The following is a 14366-nucleotide window of genomic DNA, read 5'->3' on the forward strand; positions in this document are numbered from 1 at the left end:
CACTTACACGTTATACGTGCATATATCGTCACATACTAATCCTCATATTTGGGCTTCCTAATTCCCGGTACAATTTTGGATAATTTCTTTCTTGCATGCTACGTTCTTCTCCTCCACAGGAAGTCATAGCTAAGACCAACTGTATAATATAGAGCCAGAGCACAGTACAGTACAGCACAGTCCATAATTAGTAGGTTTTGGTTCTTTATATAGGATCATAGGTGAGGTATTCTTTATAAGTGAAGGAGTATAGGATAACTTCCAAGACAAACAGTAATTAACAAAGAATCTGCTATAAGTCACTAATATGGAAAGTTTCTCTGCTTTTGTTGGAGTATTGAGTTGAATCACCAGGCATCTCTTTTCTTCCTGCAGGACAGGAGAACACCATGGTGGTTTATAACTTACTTATATGGAGTTGGTTAGCTATTGCCCCCAGAGTATGAGCTGATTAGAAATGGGGAGCTGAGCCCTGTGAGGTTCACAGCAGTTTTGGGGAAAGGTTAGAGCATGAAGGCTTGCTTCCTTCCACCTACAGGTTGGAGGACTTGAGGTTACATCTGTCTTAGCTGAAGAGACTCTGGGAGCCTCAGCAACTGACTTGTTGCCTGGCCGACCATGGTGGTTCTGAGTGAGAGGCATTTTTTTAAAAAAAATACAGACTTTTTGTCAAACGTCACTTCCTCAAAACCAAATAATTTTCCCTGAAAATCTTGTTTTCTCAGTTGTGCAATGGAAAAATTGAAATGCTTGTTCTCAAGGTCATTCTTTTGTGTAATAGTTAGATTTCCACTAATTAAATAAGTTTGTGGGTATATCCACACTGGGGATCAAATGAAGTACAGTGCAGGTGGTTCCAGAACTAGTGCCAAAGCAAATAGTGCCAAAATGAGGAGTAATACACCATAAGAGGCAAAAGTCTTTGGCCATTATAAAAACCATGGGAAAGCATCCCCTGGTAAATTCCCTTTGCTGGTTTTCCTGTATAGCTTACTACTTTTCATATATTCTTCATCTTCTTTCTTCTTATTCACCACTAGCCTCAGCTGAGGAGAGATGTTGGAGAGAGGTGGCACAATTACATGAAGGCCATAATTGTAAAAAAAAAAAAAAAACATCAGAAGGAAATTACAAATTAAAGTGGAATGATTGTCTAGTTCAGTCTGGCTTCCATTTTCTAATCATCCTAAATTATTTTAATGCACATTTTCAAGCTCAAAATTAGCAAAGGTCCCATGATGTAATTCTCCCAACACCCATTGAACATTACATTATACCAGTTCAATTTCATTCCAATCTTTTGCAGCATCATTTCCCACTCAGAGCACATGTATCGTGATTTGGGAACCTCCTACTTGCTCTATTTCTAGATAATACTTTTAATGCATGAAGTTTAGGAATCATTGTGGAGTAAAACCAGTTGCTTATTTGTAAAAACCCAGGAATATAAGGTAAACAAAATAACTCTTAAAACATGTTTGTCTTTGAAATATCTTAAATTAATAATCAAAAGCTCCCATCAAGTCTAAAACAAATCAAACTCAGTCATGAAGATGAGAAACAGGAATTATTAACTGAGTAGCGAGGTTGATGGAGGCTCAATGAGATCATTTTGTTCAAAGATTAAAGGCAATGAGCACCGAAATAGTTGAGGAGGATGGCTATGAACACATCTGACTAGAGCTGCTAAATTCAGTAATGATCAAAAGTTAATTATCAAAGCAGAGAGAACTACTCAACACAGACAATTTGAGTCAATAGCTAAGCAGCCCAGAAAAAAAGTAATTTGGAAGAAGTATTTTCCTATAATGAAGTTATATAAAAGACATGCATTTCAAAGAAACCTGCCTAAAACAAGATTGCATTCTTCCTGATCAGAGAAAAATAATTAGCTCTAATTGACAGACCTGCTGCACACCAAATATTTTCAAACAATATGTTTCTGCATCAAAGCTTAATGTGTAGAGTTACTCAATGTCACTTTGATTTTGCCTTTCTTTATCTTCTGCCACTGGGCATGCTCATGATATCGCAACAAATGCACTTTGAAAAATGAATGAGCAACACATACAAGACAAATAAAAGCAGAAGGCCAGATCCTGCATTTCTTTCTCAGAAGGAATTCCAGGCATTTATTCTGTGCTATGTTTAACACCACCATGTTCCCACTCAGTGGCAAACTGATTCATTTGCAATAGGAAATGTCCAGTTGCTTTATCATCCACCATGAAATTAGGCTGGTGTGTAGACTGACCTGCGAGCTGAGACCTGAGAGCTTACAATATTCTTTTAAAGCTATGTGTAAGTGAGTACATGTGTGAGGACGCTCTCCCCACAGTATGTGTCCTTTCTTAACAATTAGGGAAATGCCTTCTCCAAATAACATAGGAAAAAACTGAGGGGAATTCTCCAGCTAAAAATCTAAGAAGAAATATGTGCTAGATTCTTCATAACCCTAGAAAATAAAATGAATCTATAACTCTTTGTCCCGAAAACTACCACATTTCCCTCTGGGTGAACTGTTGCCATCACCATAGTCGAAAGTCAAATGCCCAGTTTAGACTCTGCTCTTTAATATTCCGTGTCTTTGACATTGCCAGTTCTCATGCTTTGAAATATCTTCATCTTCTTTAATCTTTCATGCAAACAGTTTAGCTCGCGCCATCACACACATACTCTACAGAATACCTTCTGCTTTACTGTGCATTAATCAGCTGCAGTGTTACTTCCGTGTGACCGCTGACACTTTACACTATTCTGTTTTCTCTTCTTTATATGTATTTTGAAAGTGGGGTTTTTAAATTGATTTTTAAATAATTTGGGGGAAGGGGGAAGGCCTGGATCTGAGATTTGGATACAGGTTTCACATGCCTGAACTCAGAGTTGTTATAGTCTAACTATTCGATATATAGAAGGATCAAGCAAAATAGCACTCTACAGTTAGAAAACCTTCTGCTGTAATGGAAGGCAGTTTATAAGGTTTAAAAATAATTTTAGTTCCCTGCAGGATGGGAGTGAAACTTGTCATTTAATGGGAGGCTGGGGTAACTTAAATGCCATTTTTAATGCTGTTTTAATCCATTTTAAATGAAGCATTTGCGTGTTGTTACATGTAGTTTATTACTCAGAAAGATTTCTTAGTAACACTCTTTTGAGTCTGCATGTGCATGTGGCAGCTGAAAAGGGCGGATTTGGGAGAGTATCATTGGAAGGAGGCAGAAGTCGCAGTATCTCACTAATGAGGCAGGGAGCCCATTTCATCATGGGCTGGTTGGAGAGGACAGGATTAGGCTTGGGTGTGTAACAGTGATTTGTGAAATCTTAACTGAGGTTTAATTGTTTTATGTAGCAACTGTACTGTACAATTAATGTAATTGTTTCATATCATGCATTGATTTATGCTTTAGATAGAAAATGTAATCCATGTAGAACAAAAGCATCCTTTCTTGCACACAGAGAGCCACCCCAGAAAGTTACTGTTGTCCTGCTTGAGCTCTCGCAAGCTTTAATTGCTTCTCTCAAATGAAAACTCAATATTAGGGATTTCTATGGACCTAAAACATAAATTTTATGTTTGCTATGGCTGGAAGCAAAAGTGCCAAAATGCCATGTATTTTGAAAAACTATTCCCATTGAGGAGCGTGCAGGAGAACTCATTCTGGAATTCTGTTTGGGATTCAAATGTGCAGGTCCCAGAGGTTTCCCAAATCTGGCAGTTTTCATATGGGATTTAATTCCGTAAGGGTTTATGTGAGCATTTTTTAAGGCCACTGATATTAGTAGTTGCTATGTGGGAGCCCTAAGCATACCAGAGTCTGAAGTCCCTCATCAAAACCCTTCAATTTTTGTAGGCTTTATAAAATATTTGTCGAGGTAATTAAGCACTAAGACTTTCCGTAGTATAATAGGTTTATGGATCAGTTATCTTAATTCTGCCTTTCTCTGCTGCCTGTGCTGGTAATCTCGCTAACCATCTGACCGCTTTCCACATTTAAATCTATTATGGTCAGGTTCTGTAAATACTAAAAGGAATTCTCCAAAATGATACGACAGCACGGGTTTCTCTTGAGGTGATATTTGCAGCCCTCCCGTGTTAAAACGTTACTATTTTTGAAAAATTCAGAGGGGCGGCGAGGTTCGTTCAGATTACATAATTATGCCACAGAAGCATTAAAAAAAAGAAAATCTGCACTAAAATCTGGAGCAGCTCAGCCCGTGTGGTAGACGGTGGCGGCTCTGCCATCGGTGCCCCCAGCTGCGTTGCTTAGCAACATTTTAATTCAAGAAGAATCGAAGGAGATGAAATCCCCGTGGAGAGGGAAACAGGAATAAGAGGGCCGTTGACAGATGATCTGAGTTGTTTCTTCTAATATACTGTGAAGATCACTGGCTCTTTTCATGAATGATAAATGGACTGTACACAGATCAATGGGTTCAGCAATAAACTGGAACCAGGCTCCGCGTCTGAGGCGCTGCGGGCCGAGGGGCCCCGAGACTTACTCGTTTAGGTGGTTTGGAGTGTGTTTTCTCAAAGGTTTCACGAGAGGAAATTGATCTGAACATTTGGTCATCCCTTGCCCTTTTCGGCTGGCAGACAAGAAGGGGTTTGGAGGGGAGGCAGGGCCCGTTCCTGCCGGCGCTGCCTCCCGCCGCGGCCGCCGTTCCGGCTGCGGGCGGGCGGGCGGGGAGGGTCGGTCCGGACCCCAGGGCGGCGGGTGAAGCCGTCACCCCCGACGAGCGGCTCCTAAGTGCCCAAACACCCACGGCCGTTAGCGATAAACAAACCGCGGCGGTACCGCGAGGCGTGGCGGGTGCACGGGGGCCGGCGGTGCGGCGGCGTCCCGCCGGGCCGGGCCGGGCCGGGCCGGGCCGGGCGGCAGCGCCCGCTGCCCGCCGCCCCCCGCAGCATGGGCTCGCAGGCCTTTCTGGCCTGCGCAGGTCGTTCCCGTTGCGGCGAGTTGTGCTTTAGGCATGTGGCTTAACTGTTTGTCTCCCCCGCCCCTCTTATGTTTACAGGCCGCTGAAAAGACAAAATTGAGAAACATTCCTGTGAAGTAAGTTGTTTTTATATCCGTTGGAAAATGTTACTTTAATGAGCTTCTTGCATACGGTCACAAAAAAGACTAAGGCAATAAGAAGGGCAGTAAAAGAGATGTGGGAATTCAGGTTACCCCTAATCATAGCTATAAAAAAGTCAGTATCGCTGAGGAAAGCTTCTGATTTTTCCATGTGTCCGTTATGATTGCACTCCCCAAGTTTCATGCAGTTTCCATAAATTAATGTATTGTCTATGAATAGCTGCCAAATAACATCCCAGTCATACTCAATACGTCGTGCTCCTACCCTTGGGGAGGTTTGTACATGCTAAAAAGATTACGATTTTTAATTGCAATCCTTGAGAAGGTCTGACAGGGGGAAATAACTAAGAATGTGCCAAACGATTTCTAAGCACATGGGAATATTTTGCACCTAAGTATCAAGGCTTTGCCACCCTGTTGGTTAAGAGCTCTTTCTCGCTCCGCATGTGCATCTCGCTGCTACCACACTCATACGTGTGTGTCTGCTCTTTACAGGAGGGTTTGATGAAGGATGAGCAAGTTACTAGGGAGCAATTTCCAGGGTATTTTACGAGAAGTTCTTAAATCTTAGGGCACTAGCGGCAACACTCAGCTATATATTATTGAATTAAGAACGTTGCTATATAGATGTCCTGGCTCTTTGAGAAAAGGCATTTTCAGTTAAAGCTATCAGCAATCAGTGGTTCTATTTAAATAATGAATACTGGAGTTTTAATGGGCTCTTATATACCAATAAAACACCTATTTTTAGCTTCAGTAGCTAGTCATTGCAGTTTAACTAAGTCCTAGTAACTGTATATTCTTGCTATGTACAGAGGAAATACTTCTGTTGTCATGTTAGTTTGTTGATCATGCAGACTTTTGAACTAGAGCGTTTCTGTATTTGTAGGAAGATGCACTGACAGGACTCACAAATCATTGTTTTTTAGGGTGCGTAACAACAGGATATGGTTCTACTTCTCACTTCCATCATGTACAGTCATTTACACCTTACAAAGTGAACGCAAAACATGTATAAACACTGCTTGGAATGATTAGGCAAGATACAATATAGTCATAAATCAGTCTCTATGTTTCATTTAATCTGATAAAAATTAAAAATGGGGATTTTAATAGGGGATCCAGTGGGGACCTGATAGCACATGAAACTTCTAATAAGACAAGGGACCTTTCATGCCTGTAGGGCTAGTTCAAATTCAGTGCAAGCTGAATTAAAGTCATTGTTACCTGTGGTTGTTTAGTAGTGTGAAATGAGCTGTGATTTCACCTCACTTCCTAAAAGATCCAGGAAAGGAAAACTGATGAAGGTCCTGGGGAACAACTCCAAAATAATAATGTATTTACTTTTTTTCATATTTGGATCAAATTCTCCAGAACAGCTCAAATGAATTGAGTTCCCCTGCATTTAACAGAGGTCTTGAGCCTAGCAGTCATTAAATAGCTTGTACTTGACACCAACATCCAATTACTCCACCAGAAGTGGGGAGAGAAGGGGCTAGGTTAAATCATTCCTTCCTGGGACTTGAGTAAGTGTTGTAACATTTTGGAATGGAAGAAGGCCAGACGGACAGTCTCACTCTTTCCACCTACATGTGTATATCTCGCCCTGTCATATTTTCCCCAACTAGTTGTTTAAGTTCTCTTTGACTACGTTCATAGTTGCAGCTTCAATTAGTACCCTAGGGAATCCATTATACATATTAATTACACTCTTCGTAACGAAGAGCTGACAAAAAATCTGCCTAGTATTTTTCAGTGAAATGTAAGTGCTTAATGTACCTGTACACAATTATGATTTTATGCTAAAATATTATCTCTCAGGGCAAGAATAAAATTAGTACCTTTAAGATGGCAGTAGTAGATAGCGATTGTATTTATATAAGCATCACAGCCACACTTAGTACAGCTCAGGCTTGTCTAGCTCTTTGTGCTATTGCTTTTGTAGCTCTCAAATGTCGAAGAGAATTTCACTTGAATTTTAATGTTCCTCAGCTATGCAAAATAAAGTTAGTAGCTTCTATTGTCATAAGGACTGAAAGCTGTACAGATTCCTTCTACCATATGTGGCTTATCACATACATTTTTAAAAACACATTTCTGTTATTAAGACATATGTGATAGTACACTTCTGCAAATGTGAATTGCTTTTGGCTAAAAGCCACGCACTAATAAGTTGAGTTGAATCTAACTGCATTTGACATCTGTTACAATACATATATACATACATATATATATATATATATATAAAAATATTCTCAGTTGTCATTAGCATAAAAAATGTCCTTGCTTGTATGCTGTGCTGACATGGTTCCTGTGTCCCAAAACTGGAATGAGGAATCATTCCCTTTTAAAGACTATAATTTATACATTGTCAGTGGACTGAGCGTGATATTTCCACTATTTGACACATCAGTTAAGGAGCATAACTTGAATTTCCATAGAAATGGTCTGTTTACTTCTGGTTGTTAAGTTTATTAATGTTGCCCTTTTCATGTTCAGGAGAAAATTTGCTATTTCTATTTGTTCTCTAGAAGCCCTCCAACAGTTAACTCTTCTGGAGGGAATAAAGAGGAAGTTTCCTTACTACAGCTTAATAAGCCAGCCAAGGATCTGACTTGTTAATATCCAGATGTTTGTCAGTGCTTAGACTAACGGATGTGAACTTAACCAGGGCTGAGGTGGATGCAGGTGGTGTTTGGCTCCTTCAGAGCACTTAGTCTCAATTCCATGTTGCTTGCAGCACTGTGAGGAAATGTAGCGCACCCAGAGGAATCCCTCTTGTTGCATTGGTAGCATCACCTGACACAATGTTGTTATAGATAACCATATATAAAATGGTAAATTGATTTTTTCAGTGCAATATTTCAGTTAGTATTCCAAAAACGTAAGACCATCTAAAGACCATGTCTTTGTGAGGTGCCAATATGGCCTGCATAACTACAGCATCTGAACATCTCATCTCATTTATCCTGCCCTGTCCATGTCTTATAACGAGCACTTACCATCCCCATTGGCTCTGTCCATATTTACACTGAGAATCTGTAGTAGAGAAGGATGCTGATTCCAGGATGCAAAGTCCTAGATACTTTCTCCCTTACTTGGGAGAGAAGTAGGCCCATGCTTGTCATACTGTTCCCATTCCTGAACCTGAAAGAGATGCCACGACTTACCCAAGTTTACTCTATGTAAGGTTTCCAATTTCTAAAGAGCTGTAACATAAGCAATGAGTTCAAATCAGGACACATCCAAGGGAAATAATCATCTATATACTCTGTGGTTCAATGGAGAAGGAGGAGGACAGAGATCTCCATAGGAATCAATAGCAACGTTTTTTATGAAACCCAGCTGATGATCACAGTTCCCACACATTTCCAGACTTGAGTAGGCAATGGAAGCCCAAACCAGCTGAGGAGTAAAGCCTAGCATCTAGAGGAATCATATCTATGCTGACTTGGACCACATCACTTGGCTTGGCTTGTGGTTCAAGCTGCGGGATCCCCTCAGATCCAGGCAGTCAGGGTTAGACACATAGGGCCTCACCCTCATGTACAAATACACTTCACTTGGCAACCTATAGCTTAACATAGACTGAAGGTCCACTAGCCAAGTAATTCATAGCTACCAATGGCAGAAAGTGGAGGAAGAACTATTATTGAGTCATCCTCCACAAGGAGCATTTGCCCATTGATCTGCTCATGGCAGGTTACTCTACCATTGCTGCACAGCATGTGTTTAGGAACTACCAAAGGAATTATCCTCTATGCAGAATCTTTTTGAAATCTGTTCATGCTTCTTGCCCCTACAACATTCTGTGGCATGACACCATAGTGTGTGCAACAGTATTGTCTTTTGTTTGTTTTAAACCCTTCTCCCAATATATTCACTGGAATTCATGCAAGTGGTTATGAGAATCAGTAAATGATTACTGACTATCCCTTATTTGTTGTATTACAGATCTCTGTCATATAGACCAAGGAGATACTTCCTACTCAAAAAATACTAATAAAGCAGTTTTCCCTCCAAGCAAGTGACTGTACCAGTGAGCTAATATAAGCCCAAGCCTACTCTGTCTGAGATTGGAAAGGAAAGGATGTGTATCTCCTAATCAGGCAGAGGCAGCTGTTATAAAGATAACTAGCTTCTTTTTTTCTCTTTTCTGTATGAGAGAAAGGATATCTTTGCATGGAAACATCCTTCTGAATAGGAACTGGATATATTCTGACTCTAAACAAATGCCCCAGAGTGCAGTCCTGCATGAAAGTGGTCGGAGGGATTCCTTGGGAAAATGTTGGCAGGTAAAAGAATAATTCAGATAAGTCCTGATGTCATCCAACAGTGGAGACTAGAACAGTTTTGTTGGAGAAATTAGATTTTTAAAATTGAAAAATAATGTTTTTAAGAGTGGTCTATGTATTCCATTAACTGCTGTAGAACCGTGAGAACATTTGAATTGACTTCTTGCTCTGGGGAAGAAAACATTGACTTCCTTGAGTGTCCTGTGTCCTCTCTTCTTTTACAGTCCCTTTAAAATTCTTCAGTAGAAAGCAATGGCATTTTCCCCAAACACCTGCATATGTTTAAATTTGCTGTGGACTTAATGACTTCCAGACATATGTTCTTGAATTATAGCTGGTGTTAAGATCCCACTGCTTCTTGTATTTTCAAAATATATTTGTTTTCCATCGTTGACCAGACTAACCATAGGCTTGTTAACCAGAAAAACCTCTGATGTTTATTGTCTTTTCCTCCATAAAACTCATCTTCTCCTCAGAAGGGCATTCGACTGGACATGGTACGGTTTTCTGTCCCAACCATCACTAGAATTGCAATCCATTAACATTTGATGTCTTGACATTTCAATTGACCTCTCATTTGCAAAGCGCAGTGGTATTTTTCATGGCCTTTTCATCCTTGATTATACATGGAATGGGAGTGACTGTTTCTACTGACTATACTTTAAAAATACCTTTGTTTTACCAGCTGGAGTGGCACCTCACTTTTCCCTTTCTGGGCAGACCTTGCTCTGCATGGCAGGGCTGAGGTCTGTGCGAGTCACACAGAGCCAGAGGATTTTTTTGTTGCCTCGCTAAGCGGGAGGGCAAGCAAGTCAGCCTCCAAAGGTCAGCTAATGTATGCTGTAGTAGCAGTAGCCATAAACAGATCTTTTGCCCCGGTTGGCATAAGTGCAGGCCCCAGGGCTAGGTCCGAAAGTGTGTTTGTTTTTAACCAGGCAATGTAGGCAGCTGTAAACAAAAGAGGTGCACCAAAAGTAGCTCTCATTTTCAGTATAACTCCTAAGCAGTTTTCACAGCACCACGTTACACTCGGCTTCTGAACCTTTCTGCCCATTGTTTCTCTCTTGACTGTTTTTGGCTAACTACTAAATCAGCTAGCATCAATTAAAATAGTTCTAAAAATCCATTACAACACAGTGCCTGGACAGCCTGCCCTTATTCATTTCTCAGAGAAATCCATTCATATTTATGTTTTAATACTTTAAGTCTAGCATGCAAAAGCATTCAAATCCTCTGTGAAAATCCAGGAAAAAGCCTGCTTACAGGCAGTTATAGACACTGTTCTTTAGTCCTTGATCCTCCTAGTCTGTCCACTTAGGCATCTACACAGGTACAGAGTTCTGGCAATGGGATCAATTTATTGTACTAGCAGTAAAGTCCCTCCAAAAATTCAGCAAACCCAAAATGCTATTAATTCTACAGGTAGGACCATGCAGTTGAATCTGTGTTCACATGCAATACTTGCTACAGGATTGGCACCTAAAGTATCATTCTGAAAACCAATATATGTATGCTACTGTTGGTTTCCTGCAAGTTTTATTTAACGGACTACATTTCCTCAGCGGAATGTGAACTCTAGAAATGTTGCAAAGGATTATCTCACTCCTACAAGTTAAAGGTTAGTGTTGGAAATGGATTATAAAACTGCTGCTTTTAAACTGTTTGCAAAGAAACGCAGATATTAAATCCTTTTTGATGATATCTCACAAATCCCTAAATACTGATTTTTATGTAAATTTTGACTCTTGCAAAGCTCTGACAATTCAGCCGTCCCCATGTGGGTTTATCAGAGCTCAATTGCTCCGTTAGATCTTTTTTCCTTCTTACAGTACCTTTTGCTTTATTCCAAAGTCATCACAGCAGCTGGAAGATGTAGTACTTTAGACGTAAAATAATAACTCTATTTAATATTTTACCTTTATTTTCTGAATTTGCTCCTCTGACACATCTTGCTAGATATATTTTTATCAGTCCAGAGGATAACCACAGTAGGGCTATTTTTATTTCTAGGGAAATGATGCATGATAACTACTGGCAGGGCCCAAAACAGTAAATCAGTCCTCTTCCAGCCACAGGATGTATTAGAAGTCTGTAGCCTGTGGTAATAAGTTATAATTTAGTTGACTAGCAGTTTGTTTGGACTTAAAACTGCGCAAATGAGTCACATTGGCTAAGTCCTGAAATATAAAATAGTTTGTGCTTGTATTTGTATTAAGGTTTTCAGCTACCACCACAACGGGAACCTAGAGAGAGCACACATTTTTCAAATGAGCGCAATACATTTTTATAGTGAAATGCTTCCGACTTGATTGTATAATTTATAGTGGATGGTTAAATTACCACACGTCCTATGTAGTGCACAATGTTTGCTTACAAGACAATGAGATGAACAGACTCTGAGAGCTCATTCATCTAATCTCTTGCAAATCTGAGCACGCACCATCAATACCAAGCACCGCGAGCTGCATCCAGCTACGAGGCACCGCTCAGCGCCCCAGCCAAGTGTGTTACTCAGTAGCCATCATGGAATTGCAGACAGCTAAATAAACTTTTGTTTGTGTATTTTTATTTGCAGAAAACGTGTATTACTGTTGACCAAAGCTAGTCACGCATTTGTGTCAAATTTGCCAAGACTCTTGCAGCTAGATAAAAATAAGTCTTTTGGTTATAAGTGGATCAGTTTTGTTATTTTTCAGAACAACATTTTTACACTTTCATTGTGCTGCAGTTTGTCAAAATTAAATTTAGGTCAATTTTTAAAAGTTGAAAAGAAAAGCAAACAAAACCTTTTTAGCCCACATTCTCTTTTCTAAAAAAAAATTAGTTCGAGTTGGTACTTATCTTCCAGTTTTGGCCGGTATCTGCCAGGATCAATATCAAAGGAGGATATATTCTTCTCTCCTCACTCATGCTGTGTTTGAGCAATATGATCATTTTAGACTTGAATTTGTCTTTCTGGTAATTATTTTTAATTTTTAGTCACTTAGAATTTATTCAAATAGTCTAAGTGTTTGTTTTGGACAGTGTAGTAAATAACAGTTTTCTAACTACCTATGATCTCTTATAAAGTAATGCTTTAAAAAGCTTGAATATTTCTGTACAGTTAAAATATTGCAGCCAAGCAACAAATGCCAGCAAAACTGAGTGAAAGGCCTGATGCTGGTGTAAACTCCGGTGCCGCTTTTGCTGCTGTCAGCTCAGCTAACTGCATCCAGCCAAGGAACCAGCCCACAGAGCTCATTCTCCCTCATTTCACTGTTAAGATAAGAAACTAAAGCCAAACGTTTAAGTAGTGCTAGGGTACTTAAATGAATGTGTGGTTTATTTAGAGTCCAACACATTCTAGACACTCTCCAAGCAAAAATCGCAGCCTTGGAGAGCCTGTGCTGATAAGAGGCAATTGGTGGAGCTACCCTGTGGCGTAGACCAAGGCTATCAGCAACTCTGAGACCTGTAGGTCTCATTTAGGCCATGAAACTCCTCTGGTTTCACTGCCTTAACTTTTCTTTTCTTTTTTTTTTTTTTTTTAACCTTGATGTGAGAGGGGAGAATGAAGCTTCCTGGACCTTGCTGGCTTGAAGCCTCCTGTTAATATGTCTAGTGGGTTTCCTTTACTTTGTGGGTTCATTAAAATAGTACAGAATAAAAGCGGCCCTCCCTTGCTGTCACCTTTCAGCTAAGAAAAAGTGCCTGCCATAGAGCAAACACAGACCTTTACTTTGGCGGTAATATAAGCGAATTAGAAGGAAAAACAGGTGTCTTTCATGCATTTATTGTTTTTAATACAAGTACAAAAAATAATGATCTTTTGCTAAGTGAGAGAAGTAAGAAAAAAATCCATTCATTTAGGATCGATGAATACAAAAGAAAGGCAAAAGCTAGATAATGTTTCAGGAAATAACACTGCTACAAGGTTAATTTTGCCTAGTACAACATTTCCTAGTATTGAATTGCCTGATATGCTCCCTCAGGGATTGCTCCTGCGCTTGCAATAATCGAGGCTGATTTTATTGGAAAATCACCTCTGGATGAGAGACATACTCTAGAGAGAACTTTGTATGGGTACAAATAGGTTTTTGGTGCCAGTGCCATGTTGCCCAGGCCAGCACAGTTATAGTTCCCAATCTGTCTGTGCATTCAAGCAGCAAATTCATTAGCAACCCTTCTGGCAGGATAGAAAAATAGACATATTAGGGAAATTTACTTTGAATTGTTTTCAGGATTTGTTGGATAACAGTTCAGTAATCAAATTGCGCCTCCTAACAAGAGCATTAAATATTTTTATTAATAGTGGCAGGGAGGCTGCGGTTATTACTTTAAGTGCAGAGCAGTTCACCGTAATGCTCTGCGACTTGAAAAGATCATGGATGAAAGAAGAGATGAGCGTAGTGGGAGCGGGGCCACTCACCGTGCCTGCGCTGATTTTTGTTTTGCGCTGCGTGTCGAGGTCGCGTGGAGCTGTGCAGCTCCCGCGGAGCTGCTGTCACGCAGGGGCGCATCCCTTGCGCCCCGCCGGCTGCTGGCTCTTCGCAGACGCGGCCCTGCCTTGCCGCCGTGGTGCTCTCCCTAACCGTGGCACCCACGTTTGGATACACACGCTGGCTCGTAGGCTCTGTCAAGTGGAAAAGGAGCATATTGCAAACGGAGTGCGTTCGCCTCCGGCAGCAGCAGGGACCCGCGGGAGTGCAGGGATTCGGGTCCTCCGCTGACCTTGGGACGACTTTGGCTGGGGAGAGGCTGGAGGAGTGCTCAGAAAAGGCTGATTCAGAGAGACAGGTGAGCGAGGAAGAAAAATCAAGGAGATTGGCACAAGGTCAGGGGGAAAAATAAACTTGCTAAAGAAAGGGAAAAATTTTACACTCAAGGCCAGCACTAAGCCCTTATAATCAAGCTCTTCTGGCCACACACCAATAGTCGTTGAGAGCAAAAGCCTTCTGAATGCAGCTTTCAAGATAAAATCTGCAAAAGCTGGTATTCTGCTGGAAAAAAAAAT

General features: G+C 40.5%; 1 protein-coding gene across 1 annotated transcript in view; it reads left to right on the forward strand.

Moving 5' to 3' along the window:
• Positions 1-14366, forward strand: part of AFF2 (ALF transcription elongation factor 2) — a 325935-nt gene that overhangs the window by 249772 nt on the left and 61797 nt on the right. Inside the window, exon 9 of the mRNA XM_062584442.1 lies at positions 5017-5054. Within this exon, the coding sequence (XP_062440426.1) occupies positions 5017-5054 (38 nt within the window). The remainder of the gene's footprint in view (positions 1-5016; positions 5055-14366) is intronic.

Source organism: Rhea pennata, chromosome 11 (assembly GCF_028389875.1).
Source record: "Rhea pennata isolate bPtePen1 chromosome 11, bPtePen1.pri, whole genome shotgun sequence".
Classification (NCBI taxonomy): Eukaryota; Metazoa; Chordata; class Aves; order Rheiformes; family Rheidae; genus Rhea; species Rhea pennata.